A 17,013-nucleotide genomic window follows, 5' to 3' on the forward strand; every position below is an offset into this window, starting at 1 on the left:
TATATATAATATATAGCAATTAAACAAGGATACCGTATTTTTATGCAAATAACACACATCTTCTGCATTTGTTTGCCTCTCTCCCCCACAAGGCACCTTCACAAGTGCCGCCATGCCAATCCGCTTCCACGTTGCTGTAAAAAAATTAGCATAGCACACTTATGAAAATACTTCATGTGTTGGGGAGGGGGCAAACAAATGAAGAAGACATGCATTACCTGCATAAAAATTCAGTATTCAATAGACCCTTCCATTTATGAAACTTTGGTATATGACAGAAGTGGCAAGTCAGACCACTGAAGTAAGAAAGGGCTGTTCGATAAATGGAGATTTAAAAACTAGTAATCTTTATGGAAAAAATAAAGTTGAATCCTGTCTTCACTCAACTGACAAAAGTCTAGAGGGAATAAGGTCTTAAATGTCAAAAATGAACCTTCAAAAATCTTAGCACAAAATATGAGTAAATATTTTTTAGACTTTTGTCAGAAAAAAGTTACTCAGGTTACAAAAAAATGGACCGCAAAAGATCAATAAATTTTGATTATATTAAAATTAAGAACTTCTAGTCATCAAAAGCTACCATAAAGAAAATGAAAAACCAAGTTACAAATTGGGAAAATATATTCAAAATAAATACTTCCAACAAAAGGTTAATATCAAGAATATATAAACACCCACAGCTAACATCATACTCAATGGTGAAAGATTGAAAGTTTTTCCTTTAAGACCAGGAATAGGACAAGGATGCTTGCTTTCACCACTGATATTCAACATTGTACTAGAAGTTCTAGCCAGAGCACTTAGACAAGAAAAAGAAATAAAAGGCATCCAAATCAAAAAGAAAGAAGTAAAACTATATCTATTCACAGATGACACGATCCTGTATGTAGAAAATCCCAAAGATTACATAAGAAAGGTATTAGGGCTAATAAAATAATTCAGCAAAAATTTCGAGGTAAAAGATCAACAAACAAAAATCAGTTGTATTTCTATACTTCAGCAATGAATAATCTGAAATGGAAATTGAGAAAATTCCATTTACAGTAGTGTCTAAAAGAAAATAATATCTAGGAATAAATTTAATCAAAAAGATGAAAAATTTATACACTGAAAGCTATAAAATATTGCTGAAAAAAATTAAAAGAGACCTAAATAAATGGAGTAGTTATACTGATAGTTCAGTGGTAGAATTCCCTGCCATGCAGGAGATCTGGGTTTGATTCCTAACCAATGCACCTCAGGCACAGCGACCACCTGTCAGTGGAGGCTTGTGCTTTGCTATGATGCTGAACAGGCTTCAGTGGAGCTTCCAGCTAAGACATACTAGGAAGGAAGACCTAGCAATCAACTTCCAAAAATTAACCAACAGAAATCCTATGGATCACAATGGTCTGATGTGCAACCAATCATGGGGATGGTGCAGGACTGGGCAGGATTTCATTCCATTGTGCATGAGATTGCCATGAGTCAAGGGCAGATTCAGCCACAGTTAATAACAACAAATAAATGAGAAGATATCTTTTGTTCATTGACTGGGAGACTTAATATTGTTAAGATATAAATACTACCCAAAATGATCTACAGGTTCAATGCAATCCCTATTGAGTGGGTATCAGGATTAATTCAGTCTGGACAACTGAAATCCTAGAGATCCCAAAAAAGAAATTATAAACACAAAAAAAGGTACTTTGTCTAATTCACATGTATTTAACATTCATGTAATACAAGTATTTTTAATCAAAACCTTAAAAAATAAAAAAAAGTTATTCTAATTTCAGTTCACCAAAGTATATTTTTCACTCTTTTTTTTTTTTTGGTACTTAATTAAGAGAACTCCCTATAAATATGAGAGTAAAAGATACAGAGAGAAAAAGACAATTCTAATATAAAGGTTGAGTGAAAATACAATTTTTCTCAACAGGCACAAAACATATAAGGAATTGGAAGCAGATGGAATAAGAATAATTTGTTTCTCTTCACAACCTCAGCAATGTTTAAAGAAGTGATATTAGTTATCTCTGATCAAGGCAAATTTACAATAAATGATGGGGTAAAAATCAATTCAGTAAAAAAAAAAAATTTTTTTCAAAATAACATTTTATTTATAGAATAATACCCAACTATCTGAAATATCAACCTGTTCCAGCTCCCCTTCTGTGACAAGGGAGCAGTCATGCAAACCGTACAATAGTTCAGGGATGTGTCAGTTTAAGGGAAGGGGAGTGAGGAGGGATAATGCATTCTGTAATAAAGCAGCTTGTGAAAAAATTGCCCCAAAAAAGCTCATTATTACAGATAATGAGTGCTTAATTATAAAGAAAGATTTAAAATTTTTTAACATGAATTATTCACCATAATACTGATAGAATATGCATATCAGACATTAATTCATACCTTTTATTTTTTTATAATTTTCATTTAAGATATTAATTTAACTATATTTCTGGATGTAGAATGCAGTACTGAGGACTGATATGATACAAAAATCAACACTAGCAGTAAATGATAAATTTAAATCATTTCTCAATTTTCTTTTCTACTTAACGTCAATGTGTTAGTGAGTAATAACAAACCAAAAGTCATAATGCAGGAAGAAAAGAATAAAAAAGTAGCCAACATAATCCATAATTGGTTCCAAGAATAAATATGAGTTCTATGCAATAAGTAAAATCAAAAAGAATTCTTGATTTTACTGAGAATTTTAACATTACCTTAAGATAATCAGTTTTCATGTTCTATTATTAAATATTCAATTTTAAAGTGATAAATCACTGCAGATTATGGTGTATTCATTCCTTTTTAAATATACTTCCTTGGTAAAATGCATGTAATTTACAAGAACCAGAGAAAAGGATGTACTGGTTACCTGCTCTGTGCCTAACACTGTGCTAGGTACATCACTTAGAGGAGACTCCCTTGGGCCACCACTCTATGTATTTTATTTTATTTTTTTTAATTTTTATTGTGCTTTAAGTGAAAGTTTACAAATCAAGTCAGGCTCTCATACAAAAATTTATATACACCTTGCTATATACTCCTAGTTGCTCTCCCCCTAATGAGACAGCACAGTCCTTCTTTTCACTCTTCTACCCTTCGGGGTAGAAGAGTCTCAGGATTATTGGCAGCAGAAGCTTTACCTTGAACTGTATGTAGTCTATCTATGCAGGCAACAATGGTCTCAGTAAGCAAGTATACTTGAACAAGTGGGGAAAGTATTTTGAGATGAGACTGGGGCAATGGGCAGGCCAAGAGAATTGAAGTCTTTGTAAATCTTGGAAGAGAAATTGTATTCTATTTTAAATGCGAAAGGAATCATAAGTAGGGAAAGATATTTTGTGACTTAAATCTTAAAAGACCACTCCGATCGCTTTTTGGGGGCTAAGAGTGACTTGGTTGGGGCAGAGAGCGAAATGATCTGCACACTAAAGGAAGCTAGCATTTTACATAGGGTTGTGAAAGTGGCTGTCCTGGGCTAGTTAATCCTTGGACTGTTTAATTCTTAGGTTCATTACTAGGAAGCCTATTGTCTTCGTACAGAAGCCACAGTCCCTGATAATCAGCTTTATCAATAAAAGGATAACATTTTGGCCTCCATATGACATAAGTCTTTGTCTTATTTATCAGTTGGTTCAGAACATGGCCAAAGAAGAAAGGTGGTATGTATCAGGGCTCTCAAACTCCAATAAAGGGATATAAGTGGTCAGTGACAGATAGAAGGGAGTTAACAGTGAGAAACAGACTTTAGAAGTATGGTGATTTATTATCCATTTATTGTAAGAGCAAAGTATCTTCATGTATCTAGTGATAAAATATAGTGACCAAGAAGAAGTGAAATTGTGCTCATTATATGCTGTTTGGGAACATGGGAATGTAGGTAATCCATTTCAGGAGAAGCTAATAAATATTGTTAAAATAATAAAAGCTTTGGCACTTCAAGTGATAAGCCTCAATACCTGGACAATTACACTACCAGTGTAGTTTTTATTCCATTGGTAACAGATGAATAAATTAACATTGTCTTAAAAATCTACCTCTCTCCTGAACTGATATAAAAGCCTCCTAAGTGATCTGCTTGCTTCTATTCTTATACCTACAACCAGCCCACAAAAGGTGATCAGAGTGGTCTTTTAAAATGTAAATCACAAAATATCTTTCCCCTACTTATGGTTTCCATTGCATTTAAAGTAGACTACAACTTCCCTTCCAAGGTCTACAAAAACTTCGATTCTCTTGGCCTGCCTATTGCCCCAGGCTCATCTCAAACCACTCTCCCCACTTGTTTGAGCACTCCAACTACATTAAGCGAGTTGCTGTGGAGTCAGTTCTGACTCATGGTGACCCCATGTGTGTCAGAGTAGAACTGTGCTCCATAGGGTTTTCAATGACTGAGTTTTCAGAAGTAGATTGCCAGGCCTTTCTTCCCAGGCACCTCTGGGTGGACTCGAACCTCTATCCTTTTGGTTAGCAGCTGAAAGCATTAATCATTTATACAACCAAGGTACTCCTTAACCACACTAGCCTCCTTTCATTTCCTTAGACCCATCAAGCACTTTCCTACATCAGAGCTTTTGCACTTGTACCTCCCTCTATCTAGAATATCATCCAACTTGCCAACGCTTCCAACTCTCTTCCTGACTGGTTTCTTCTCTCCCATTAAACTTTGGCTCTATTATAACTCTTCAAAGAGGTGATCCCTGATGATCATTTTAAAGAAGCCACTGCACTTCTCCCTTTTTACCAAAATTAATCTCTATCACATCACACTTTTAATTTTGTTCCTATAACTTTTCACAATCTGTATTATCTTTTTATCTACCTATTTTTTATTTTCTTTTTTTACTAAAATATAACCATTAAAAGGTGAGGGACCTTACCTGAAGTATTCAATGAAGAGCTCGGACTGCTAACCAAAAGGTCAGCAGTTCAAATCCACCAGCCACTCTTGGAAACCCTATGGGGCACTTCTACTCTGTCTGATAGGGTCGCTATGAGTCAGAAACGACTCGACAGCAATTGGTTTGGCTTTTTGTTGCTCGTGTTCAAAGAAGTGTTTACCTGACCATACTAGGCCCAAGATAGAGTCATTTTTGCTAAGCTCCACTTCAGCAAGCCAAAACCTAAGTCTATCTCCTATAAATGCCTGATCTTCCCAGAAGCTGAAACCTAAGCTAACCAACTAGGACTTGCTTGCTTAGCTTAACCTAGTTCAAAATTTTCCCTTAATCCCAAATAAGGAGAGAAAATGCCTGCCATCCAATCCAGAATTACCCAGAAACAGCTTTCTTGTTCCTCTATGTTTGTGCCTGTAAAACCCTTCTACTTTGTACCACTCTTCAAAGCTCTTGTCTGACTTCCAGACCACACGCTTCCCAATTCATAGACTGCAAATAAGGCGGCTTTTGAGTTCATACACAAATACAATCTTGTGGAAATTTTATTTTTCACAGAACCTAGAACTATGCCTTGCACAGAATATTCAATGGATTTATATACATATTGAAAGAAGTGAATAAAGATCTTTCCTGTCATTTTTTAAAGTTGTTTCATAATATTAAGTCTTCAAATCTGTGAACATAGAATGTCCTTATATTTATTTAGGTCTATTTTGGTCTCCTGCAGCAATGTTTTATAGTTTGCGTTTATTAATGCAGTGTATTATATTGATTTTCTAATGTTGAACCATCTTTTCATTCCTGGAACAAATCCCACTTGGTCATGGTGTGTGATTTTCTTAATATGTTGTTGAATTTTGTTTGCTGTAACTTTGTTGAGAATTTTTGCACCTATATTCATGAGGATGAGCCCTGGTGGCACAGTAGTTAAGCACTCAGCTACTAACTGAAAGTTCAGAGGTTCAAACCCACTAGCCACTCCACAGGAGAAAGACGTGGCAGTCTTCTTCTGTAAAGATTACAGCCTAGAAAACCTTAGGGAGCAGCTCTACTCTGTCCTATAGGGTTGCTATGAGTCGGAATCGACAACAATGTGGTTTTTTGGTGGCGGGGGGAGGGGGTTTGTAAATTCATGAGTGATATTAGGCTCTAGTTTTCTTTTCTCATGATGTCTTTGCCTGGCTTTAGTGTCAGGCTAATGCTGGCTTCACAGAATGAGTTAGGGGATATTCCTTCTTCTTCTATTATGATCGGTGCCAATTCCTCTATAAATGGTAGAATTCCCCAATGAAACTGTCTGGTTCTGGCTTTTTTTATGGAAAGTTATTGATGACTGATTCAACTTCTTCTCTTATCATGGGTCTGTTGAGATTTTCTACCTGTCTTTCTGTAACTTTAGGTAAGTTGTGTGTTTCCAGGAATTTACTCTCATTACCATTCATTTACTCAGAGTTTACAAGGAAAAAGGCAGGATGGGAGTGATTGTGGGAGATTATGAAGGAGCTGACAAATTAGTAAATAATCTCATCTCTGAGGTAGAGATACTAAGACTAAATCTCACTTATTCAATGAAAAAAACTTTATTGGAGTGAATGTGGGATGCCAGTGAATTAGGTACTATGGAAGAGAGAAAGAAAAATTAGTTATAACCTCTATGCTTAGTGAGAAGAGACTTTACATTTTTACAATAAAATCTAGGAAAGCATAAGCATCCAAATCAAGGAAACAAGAACGTAAATCCTCCATCTTGCCTCTAAGTCATCACATAACCTTTTCCTCTGCCTGGAACAATCTTTTCCTATCTATTCAGTTGGTGAACTTCTATTTCTTAGCTCAGATACCATTTTTTCAGGGAGACCTTACCTGCCCCTAAACTACTGTGTGATCCATTAATACCCAGTGTTTCCCCTATTATTAACAATCATCATAATTTCCAGTTTTAATTAATGGAGACTGTTATCTATATAAGAATTATGTTCATCTTGTTTTTACCATATCCCCAAGGCATAACACAAGGCCTAGAAATTAGTAGGTGCTTGTGTCAGTGTGAATGTTTGTTACAAGAAAGTGAAACCTATGCAGACAAGGTAAAAATTAATCTAATCCTTATTAAGGGTTACTATGTGCCAAGCACTGTGTTAGCACTTTTACAAATATGAACTCATTTAATCCTCAAAATAAAAACATGAGGTAGATACTATTGGTCCACAGTCCCTTTCCAAAAGCCATGAGGCTAGATTCTATAATGAAACATGTTAATATTTCTGCAGGAAACAAGTGAATATTCAAACCAAGAGAAAAACAAAAACAACACATAACTCCTACCAGGTCATTGGCACCAAATGAATTCAGGTAGGCTAGGCTTGCTGCCTAATGATCATGAAAATTTTTTGGTTTTGAATGCATATTGGGATCTCACTTCATAGATGAGAAAACTCAGGCATAGTGCAGATAAGTAATTTACCTAAGATTATACAGCTGGTAAATGGATGCCTGTGTAACAAGACCTTTACTCTTAACCAGTACGCATGCCTCATAATTACTTTGTCCACATCCCAATAGCAAAAAACCTGGAAAAGAACCCAGTTGTCCTTTCTTAGATTCAGATTCACTTCTAGTCATATGATAGTGGGAATATGGGTGGGGTCACTGTGTATAAACAAGGCTGCTAAGGCATCCCCTTGGTCAGGGCCATGAAGTATGGACTAGTTTGCTTAAAAGACAACACATATGAGGAGACAATGACTGCACCTTAGCAAAACACCTACTGAGGTAGAAAGCAGACCAGCAGGAATAGACTAAACCAAAAAAACTAAACCCATTGCCATCAAGTCAATTCTAACTCATAGCAACCCTATAGGACAGAGTAGAACTGCCACATAAGGTTTCAAGGCTATAATCTTTACAAAGCAGACTGCCACGTCTTTCTCCCCTTGGAGTGGCTGGTGGGTTTGAACCACAGACCTTTTGGTTAGCAGCTGAGCACTTAACCACTGTACCACCAGTGCTCCTTAAGAATAGACTAGGATGAGACAAATTAGTGCCAGTTTTATTTATGACACACATTTCTATAGTTCTGGATGCTTAGGAGTTAGAAGAAAATGAGTGGAAGATTAATAATTTGTAAAACACAAGAATAAGTAGTCATCAAGGTACCCTTTGTGTTTATCTGTGGGCTCAAGTGAGGCTAACTTATAGAATATAGGTATCTATTTCCTTGGAAACTCTATGGGGCAGTTCTACTCTGTCCTAATAGGGTCACTATGAGTCAGAAACAACTCAATGGCACTAGGAATCTGGGTATTTCCTTACACTGTGACTTTTAACAGCATCTCAACCCAACATTAAGCTCTCCCAGGGAAAAAAAATAAATGGGAGATTCAGTCAACGACATTAATAAAACGAAAAGATTTGTCTTTTCCATATGAAATATAGCACATATGAAGGCATAAAGCATACAAATTCATATTTTCCAAGAACATGCAGATGTTGAATGACAAACTGCTCCATATGGCTGAACAGTTGGTCCTAAATTAAAATAATGGCACGAGGTGAGGGGATTTATAAATAACGTTAAAATCACTACATGCTGTACTAATGATGCATGCAGCAACCATGGCTATAGGGTAAAGGCATCTTTGCCGATGCAAAACAAACAGCTCTGTGCAGTATCTATGTCAGTTTGAATGAAAAAGAGATGCAAAATAATATCAGAATGCATGCAGAAGCAAATACAGTAGGTATTAAAAAGAAATTGCTATTTAGAGAAGAAACATTTGATAAACAAGGATCTCTTAGAACCCTAAAATAAATGCAAATGTACTACAACCTTAATAAAAATATGACTACTTATTTCTCTTCATCCTCCAATCTGAGTTTATGCCTAGCTATCGCATCAGAGAATAAGCTTTTCAGCAAATCTGGCATTCTTCAGAGCCCAACAACACTGCAATAATTTTCCTACTTCATATATATTCCTTACAAACTATGCAAAGCAAATACATTCTTGGCAGAAAGCTAAATTATGCAAGTGTCAAGTTAGCACAATATGACATTAAATAAGACGAACTGTTTCCATTATCACCTGGTGAGGATTTTTTCCAGCATTTAATTCCCATACCCTTGACCTTTACCTTTAACACCATTAAAGGAAAATGTGAAGTAGAGAAAATAATTTTATATTCAATAACACAAAAAAAGAAAGTATGATGAATGTGAAGGAGCTTGTTTCCTGCTACAAAGTGAGACATACCCCGTGGCTTTTAGAAGGGTGGAAAAAATAATACATAAATCTCTCAGGAAGATCATAAGTATCATTGAATACAAACTGCCATGAGGGTTTAGAATTATTGTTGTTATAGTTGTTAGTTCCCTCATTTTCACTGGCCCTCTACTTTACCAAACATGATATCCTTTTCTAGCAATTGGTCTTTCCTGAAGGCAAGTCCAAAGTAAGGAAGTCAAAGTCTCGTCATCCTCACTTCTAAGAAACATTCTGACTGTATTTCTTCTAAGGCTGATTTGTTTGTTCCCTTGGCAGTCCACTGTATAGTCAGTATTCTTTGCCAACACCACAGTTCATATGCCATCAATTCTTCTGTCTTCCTTTTCCCTTACCCAACTGTTGCATACATATAAGGTGATTAAAAAGACCATGGCTTGGGTCAGACATACCTTAGTCATCAAAATGACATCTTTGCTTTTTAACTTTAAAGAGGTCTCAATGGGTTTTCTTTTTTTCAGCAGATTTTCCCAATGCAATAAGTCAATCATTTCTTTACTGCTCTTCTCACAGACGTTGACTGTTTACAATGAAATTGTTGATAATTCAATTTCTTGTCTATTTATCAAAGTGTTGTTTATTGGTCCAGCTGTGAGGATTTTCATTTTCTTCATGTTTAGGTGTAACCCATACTGAGGGCTGTAGTCCTGGACCATCGTTAAGTACTTCAAGTCATCTTCATTTACAGCAAGCAAGGTCGTGCCATCTGCATATCACAAGTTGTTAATGAGTCTTCCTTCAATCCTGATGCCATCTTCTTCTTCATAATTACTCCAGCTTCTTGGATTATTTGTTCATCATACAAGTTGAATAAGTATGGTGAAAGGATACAATCCTGCTGCACACCTTTTCCAATTTTAAACCACGAAGTATATCCCTGTCCTGGTCGAATGACTGCCCCTTGATCCATGTACAGGTTCCAGATGAGCACAATTAAGTGCTCCAGAATTCCCATTCTTCATAACATTATCCGCAATTTGTTATGATTCACATAGTTGAATGCCTTTGCATAGTCAATAAAACACAGATAAAGATGTTTCTGGTATTTTCTGCTTTCAGCCAAAATCCATTTGACTTCAGCAATGATAACCCTGGTTCCACATCCGTTTCTGAATCTGGCTTGAACATCTGGCAGTTTCCTGTTGATGAACACTGCAGTCGTTTTTAAATTATCTTCAGCAGACTTCCGCTAGCATGAGATATTAATGACAATACCTGCATTCTATTTGATCACCTTTTAAAAAAAAAAAATGGACATAAATATGGACAAAAAAATAAGACCATACTATTCTGGGTTTTTTTGTTTTAATAAATGATATCAGACAGCCTGACAAACAATTCCACTGTGTGGAATGCACAAGGCTCTCATTTAAATCTTGATTTCATTCAGAGACTACTATTGAAATTATACATATCACTTTTTCTGTTGTAGGATAAAGGGTTTAGAATAGGGAAAAATTATATATGGTTATGGAGAGTTCAGACAGGCTTCAAGAAGGATATGGAGTTGAATCTTCGAAAAAGGTGGTGTAGGTGGCTGGAGTAAGGTGGTGGGGAAGAAATACAAAGAGATGGGATTTCAGGCAGCAAGAAAGCAGGACAAGGTCCTGGGATCAGAAGAGCCACTCCCTGCCTCATGACATGAAACAAACTTACACTACAATTAATTCACCAGCCTCTTTTCAGATATACGTGTGCCTCCCTGTCATTCTTCATGTTTTTAAAAAGATAATTTTAACTTGAAAAAAAAAATGCAGAAATCCACAAAAATAAAAGGAAAATTGACCCCAAGTGTCACTATCTTCCTTACCCAGGCTCAATCAGTCTACCCTTCAGAACTAAAATATCTTACAATCTGATACCTATCTTCAAAATTTTTCAATGCTGGACATATTTTTAAAAAGAGGATACACACAGGTAGTCTAAAATGAAATGGCTCATACTGTATAACTTGTTCCATTTAATATCTGCATATCATTTTAGGTCAGGATACAGAAGGGGAAAAGTTAACAAAGCCTCTCCCTTTTTGAGATGCCCAAGGCAATGATCTCACTTGACATTCCTGCAAACTCTGAGGGCATTTACCCGCAGGCAGACAACTGAGAAAGTTCTCATCAAAGGAAGTTTTTTAGAAGACTAAATGGCCCAGTGGTTAACAGGCTGATAACCAAAAGGTCTACCAGCCACTTCTTGGAAACCTTCTGGGAAGTTCTACTCTGTCCTACAGAGTTGCTATGAGTTGGAATTGACTCACAATGGGTTTGTTTTTTGTTTTTTGTTTTTGTTATACCGCAACCATCGACAAATAACAACAACTATCTGATCTGTCTAGATCAATGCTGTCAAATATGGTAGCCACTAGACAGCAGTGGGTTTTTTTTGTTTTGGTTTTTAGACATATCTATTTACATTTAAACTTAAATTAACTACAATTAAATTAAAAGCTCAGTTCCTCTATCACAGTAGACATATTTCACCTGCTCAACAGTCACATGTGGTTAGTGGCAACTGTACTGGACCTTGCAGATATAGAGCACTTCCATCATCGCAAAAAGTTCCATTGGACAACACCGGTTTAGGTACTCATCATAAATAAACTTGGAATTTTTTTTTTCACCTGGCTGGAGAATGGAAGTTAGTCACACAGAATGACTAACAGAGGGTAAAAATTAAAGTACTTCAAATCTGAAAGGCTCCCTCTGTGCTGACTTAGGTCACACATAGCTGGCACTTTTCACTCTGAATGCGGAATGCCCGTGAGTATGTGAAAAGGGACTTCAGAGAGCTGATGAACTAACTCACAGCTTCCCAGAGACTCACGGGCCCTTGGTGGCTGCTTCTTGCTTGTATCCTTTGCTACTGATAGTGAAGTTTGGCTAACTTTACTAATGTGCATTTGTTTGTTTCATGCATCACAAGTCAAAATCTTGTGTTATATCTCGGATTAAGGTCTATGATTCCAGAATAGCATTGAACTGAATAGTATGGAGTTACTATGATTTATTTAACCCTAAGTCCACTGACAGACATTTGAGCTGCTTCAAATGTTTTACAAATACCACTGCAAGGAATGGTCATGTACATAAATCTTTTACACATTCAAATTGTTATTCTGTAGGATAGGATCCTGTAAGAGGTTTTGCGGAGTCATAAGGTTATCAACATTTATAATTTTAATAGATGCTGCAAATTACCTTTCCAGAGAGTTGTACCAATGTATTCTCCCTCTGATATTACAGAAAAGGCCCTTTTATCCATATTATTTCCATCACTGAATATTCTCTGTCTTATTAATTTTTGCCAATATGATGGTTTTTACTTGCTTTTCCTTCATCATTAGTGAAGCCAAGAATCTATTTACATGTTAATTGGCTATTTGAAGATCCATAAATTGTCTTTTCATGGCTTTTTTATACACTTTGCCATTTTATTTATTAATATTTATAGGATAGTTTGTCTTTTTCTGAATGATTTGTAGACAGTACTGGTTTGCTGCTGCTACTTCGTGTTTTTATGTGTCGCACATATATCTTCCTCAGCCCCCCTCACACTCCCCCCACCACTTGTGCCTTTTAATTTGGTTTAAGATGCCTTTTGCCACTCATAAACTTTTATATAATCAAATCTGTCAATATTTTCCTTAAAGCTTTCTGAGTCTTAGGCTTTTCTGAGGAAGGCTGTGTCCCCCACTCTACAATTATAAACATTCCTTTCTATAGTTCCTTTAAAATTTTTAATATTTTCTTTTTTTACATACAAAACTATAATGCATCTGGATTTTGTTTTTGTATATGGTACAAGGTAAGGCTCCAACTTAATTTTCTTATAAACAGTCAATTACTGCAACATCATTTAGGGGGAAAATCATCTTTTCTCCACCTATTTGAAATACTACAACAACGACATCTTATAAATATTTTAATCTGTTCCTGGACTGTCTATTTTGTTTTAATTAGCAATTTACCTACAATACTTTCTCTTCTAGATTACAAAAATCTGATGGATTTGACATTCAGGGTTCTATTTCTAATAAAAGTCCTTATTTTGATAAATCGAGGCCACTGTCAGTGATCTGACAAACATGTATTCAGGGATTACTGTATGTTTTGCAATCTACCTTCAAGCTTTGCTATACCCTTCTTAATGGGGAAACAGTATTTGGCACATGGTAGGATACTAAGTAAAAGGAGCCCTGCTGGTGCAGTGGTTAAGCGCTTGGCTGCTAACCCAAAGATTTGCAGTTCAAATCCACTAGCCACTCCATGGGAGAAAGATGTGGCAATCTGCTTCCATAAAGGTTACAGCCTTGGAAATTCTATGGGGCAGTTCTACTCTGTCCTATAGGGTCGCTATGAGTTGAAACTGACTTGACGACAATGGGTTTGGTTTGGTTTTGAAGTCGCAAAGTAAATACTTGTTGATTGAGTTACTGTACAATAGTAAATTCAGTTTACTCGGATAAAAGTACATTATTTAAAAGTCATCATTTGATCTGTGTCAAATTTAAGCTTGTTACAATAAATCCAAAAATGGAGAAATGATAGTTTGCATTACTGAAGAAATACAATGACTTCACCAAAGCTACCAAAATATCATATCTTTCAGAAAATAATGCTGCAATGCATTTGATGAGTCCCTCAATGCTGCTGGTCAATCTTAGTGTATTTCCCTGGCCATTTCCCTGTCCTGCCAAGACAACATTTTCATACATTTTACTCTCTCCTCAAACCTCCAAGGCCCCTCCAGAAGAAAACCTCCATGTCTTCCCAGCACACTGCCATACACCCTGCCTTTCTCCTATTAGACTAAATGAACTGTCCATGCTCCTAGTTAGGACAAACCCTCCCAGCTTACTCACTCAAGGACTGGTTATCATCTCTCTTTTCTGTGCCATTACCTTTCTTCTCTTCTACATCAGTCCCATCAGCACACAAACAAATGTATTTTCTTCATCTTTAAAAAACCTTTTTATTAGCCCACTGCCCTCCAGCTACCACCACATTTCCCTTTCCCCTCTACAGCAAAATTCCATGAAAAAGCACCTGTACTAGCTGTGTCTTTTTCCTCTTTACCTTATATTTATTGAACCTATTCCAATCGAGTTTTACTCCTCACCTCCCCCCTAAATTTGTTGTGATCAGGGTCACTACTTCCCTGCATACTGCCACAAACACACGTCAGGTCTTAGTCCTCATCTTACAAGCCCTATCAGCAGCATCTGATACAGTTTATAACTCCCTCCTTAAAATAACTTTTTTACTTGACTTCAAGGACAGCCTGCGCTCATGGTTTTCCACACCTCACTGGCTGCTCCTTCTCAGTCCCCTTTGATAAATCCTGCCCTCTCTGATTTCTACATGTAGGAGTGCCCCAAGGCTGAGTCCTTGAAACTCTTCTCTTCTCTAGCCACGCTTACACTCTCTAGGTAATCTCAGCCGGTCCTATGACTGTAAATATTCTGATGAATCCTAAATGTTTTACATTCATACTCAACTTCAGCCCTGAGCTCAAAACTCCTATATACAACTAACACTTAACATCTTCACTTGAATATCTAATCAATATATCAACCTTAATCCAAACAACCGAACCTCCTACCATTGAGTCGATTCCGACTCATAGCAACCCTATAGGACAGAGTAGAACTGCCCCATACGGTTCCCAGAATATAAGTTTTTATGGAAACAGACTGCCACATCTTTCTCCTGCAGAGTGGATGGTGGATTCAAGCCAGAAACCTTTCAGTTAGCAGCTGAGCACTTAACCACTGCACCACCAGGGGTCCTTATATCAACCTTAGCATGTCCAACTAAAATCAAAACAACTGCAACAACAACAACAAAAAACCCTGCCCTTTCCCCAGCATCAACCCATTCAGTTACTACCCTAGCTAAGCAACCATTGACTCCTGTCTCAGTTACTCCATAAAACTTTTAGCCGGTCTCTACTTCTACTCTACCACATCCCACGCCTGCAATTCTATTCTCCACAAGTAGCTCCCACGAGCCTTTTAAATTATGTAACTCTTCTGCTCAAAGTTTTCTAATGGCTTCTCATCACTTGAAATAAAAATCAAAGTCATTCCATGGCCTATAAAGATTTGTGATCTAGCCCCTGCCTATCTATCCAACCTCATATCTTACCACTACTCCATCACTCATTTTTTTCTAGCAAAACACAAACTATCCTAAAAATGGTGCCATGATATACCTCATATACACATCAAGAGAATTTCTACCTCAGGGGCTTTGTATTTGCTCTTCCCTCTGCCTGATACACTGTTTCTGCAGATATCTACAGGGCATGGTTCTCATTTCATTTTGTTCTCTGCTCAAACGTTACATTTTTTTTTTTTACCTTGCTTTATTTTTCTCCACGGCATGGAATACAACATTAGATTCTATTATATATCTGTTTCTTGTCAAACACCTTAAGTAGAATGCAAATTTTACTAGTACATGATTTTTTTTTTTTTAATTCACTTATTTTCAAAGCCTAGAACAGTGCCTGGCATATAGTAGGTACTCCATAAATATTTGATGAAGAAATGAGTAAACAAATGAACATGCATACGGTTTGACTATGAATTAATGCCCTTAGCTTAATATATAATCTGAAAGGGCAAGATTGTTTTTAGCCGTTACTCACTTTTCGTTGTTTTACAGAGTCCAATTTTATTAGCCAATATGAAGCCACTTTGGTTTTATGATACTTCCAGTTATCAATGATCTGTTTTGGAGAAGAAACATAAAATATTTTTATCTTGAAGTTTCCTTAAAAGTCATAAATAAAAAGTAAAAAAATGGTTGAAACTAATTTTATTAATCTATATAATTGAAGTACTATCATACCATTGCAATAAAAAATGCCTACTTTCATAACAAGATATGTGAAAAGATTTCTCACATGAAGTAAAGCGGTCATGTGAATCCAAAGCTTTCTCTTATTGTTGTACTAAGCGTACAATCTCTAATGAATGAAAGTCAAATGTCTTCAGGCACATAGGTTTGGGAAAATACCCAAGACGTAGATTTCCCAGGATTATATTTACTACATTTCCTGTAATAATAATATATCAAATAAGACATTAGAATGCAGCCTAGATATGTTGTTAGGTGCCGTTGAGTCATTTCAGACTCATAACGACTCTATGTACAACAGAATGAAGCAACGCCCAGTCCTGCACCATCTTCACAATTGTTGCTATGCTTGAGCCCATCACTGCAGCCATTGCATCAATCCATCCCATTGAGGGTCTTCCTCTTTTGCTGACCCTCTACTTTACCAAGCGTGATGTCCTTCTCTAAGAACTGGTCCCTCCTGATAACATGTCCCAAGTATGTGAGATGAAGTCTCCCATCCTCACTTCTAAGGAGCATTCTGGCTGTACTTCTCCCAAGGCAGATTTGTTCATTCTTCTGGCAGCCCACGGTACATTCAGTATTCTTTGCCAACATCATAATTCAAAGACAGCAATTCTTCTTCAGTCTTCCTTATTCATTGTCCAGCTTTCACATGCATATGAGGCAAGTGAAAATACCATGGCTTGGGTCAGGTGGCACCTTAGTTCTCAAAGTGATATCTTTGTTTCTTAGCACTTCAAAGAAGTCTTTTGCAGCGGATTTGCCCAATGCCATATGTCATTTGATTTCTTGACTGCTGCTTCCATGGTGTTGATTGTGGATCCAAGTGAAATAAAATTCTTGACAATGTCAATATTTTCTCCATTTATCATGATGTAGTTTATGGGTCCAGTTGTGAGGATTTTTGTTTTCTTTACGGTGAATTGTAATCCATACTGATCTTCATCAGTAAATACTTCAAGTCCTCCTCACTTTC

The 17,013-nt window shown here is 36.6% G+C and overlaps 1 protein-coding gene across 7 annotated transcripts in view; it reads right to left on the minus strand.

The window, feature by feature from the left end:
- Positions 1-17,013, minus strand: part of TTLL7 (tubulin tyrosine ligase like 7) — a 190,998-nt gene that overhangs the window by 21,547 nt on the left and 152,438 nt on the right. For 6 of the 7 annotated variants that reach the window (XR_010321419.1, XM_064282155.1, XM_023549428.2 and 3 more), the window contains one exon: positions 15,823-15,903. Coding sequence is in view for 5 of the 7 variants with exons in the window: in XM_064282155.1 (XP_064138225.1) it covers positions 15,823-15,903 (81 nt within the window). In the remaining 2 variants the exon portion in view is untranslated. Of the gene's footprint in view, positions 1-9,566; positions 10,409-15,822; positions 15,904-17,013 lie in introns of all 7 variants that reach the window. The other variant, XR_010321420.1, reaches the window with a different exon arrangement.

The sequence above is a fragment of the Loxodonta africana genome, chromosome 3 (genome assembly GCF_030014295.1).
Source record: "Loxodonta africana isolate mLoxAfr1 chromosome 3, mLoxAfr1.hap2, whole genome shotgun sequence".
Taxonomy (NCBI): domain Eukaryota; kingdom Metazoa; phylum Chordata; class Mammalia; order Proboscidea; family Elephantidae; genus Loxodonta; species Loxodonta africana.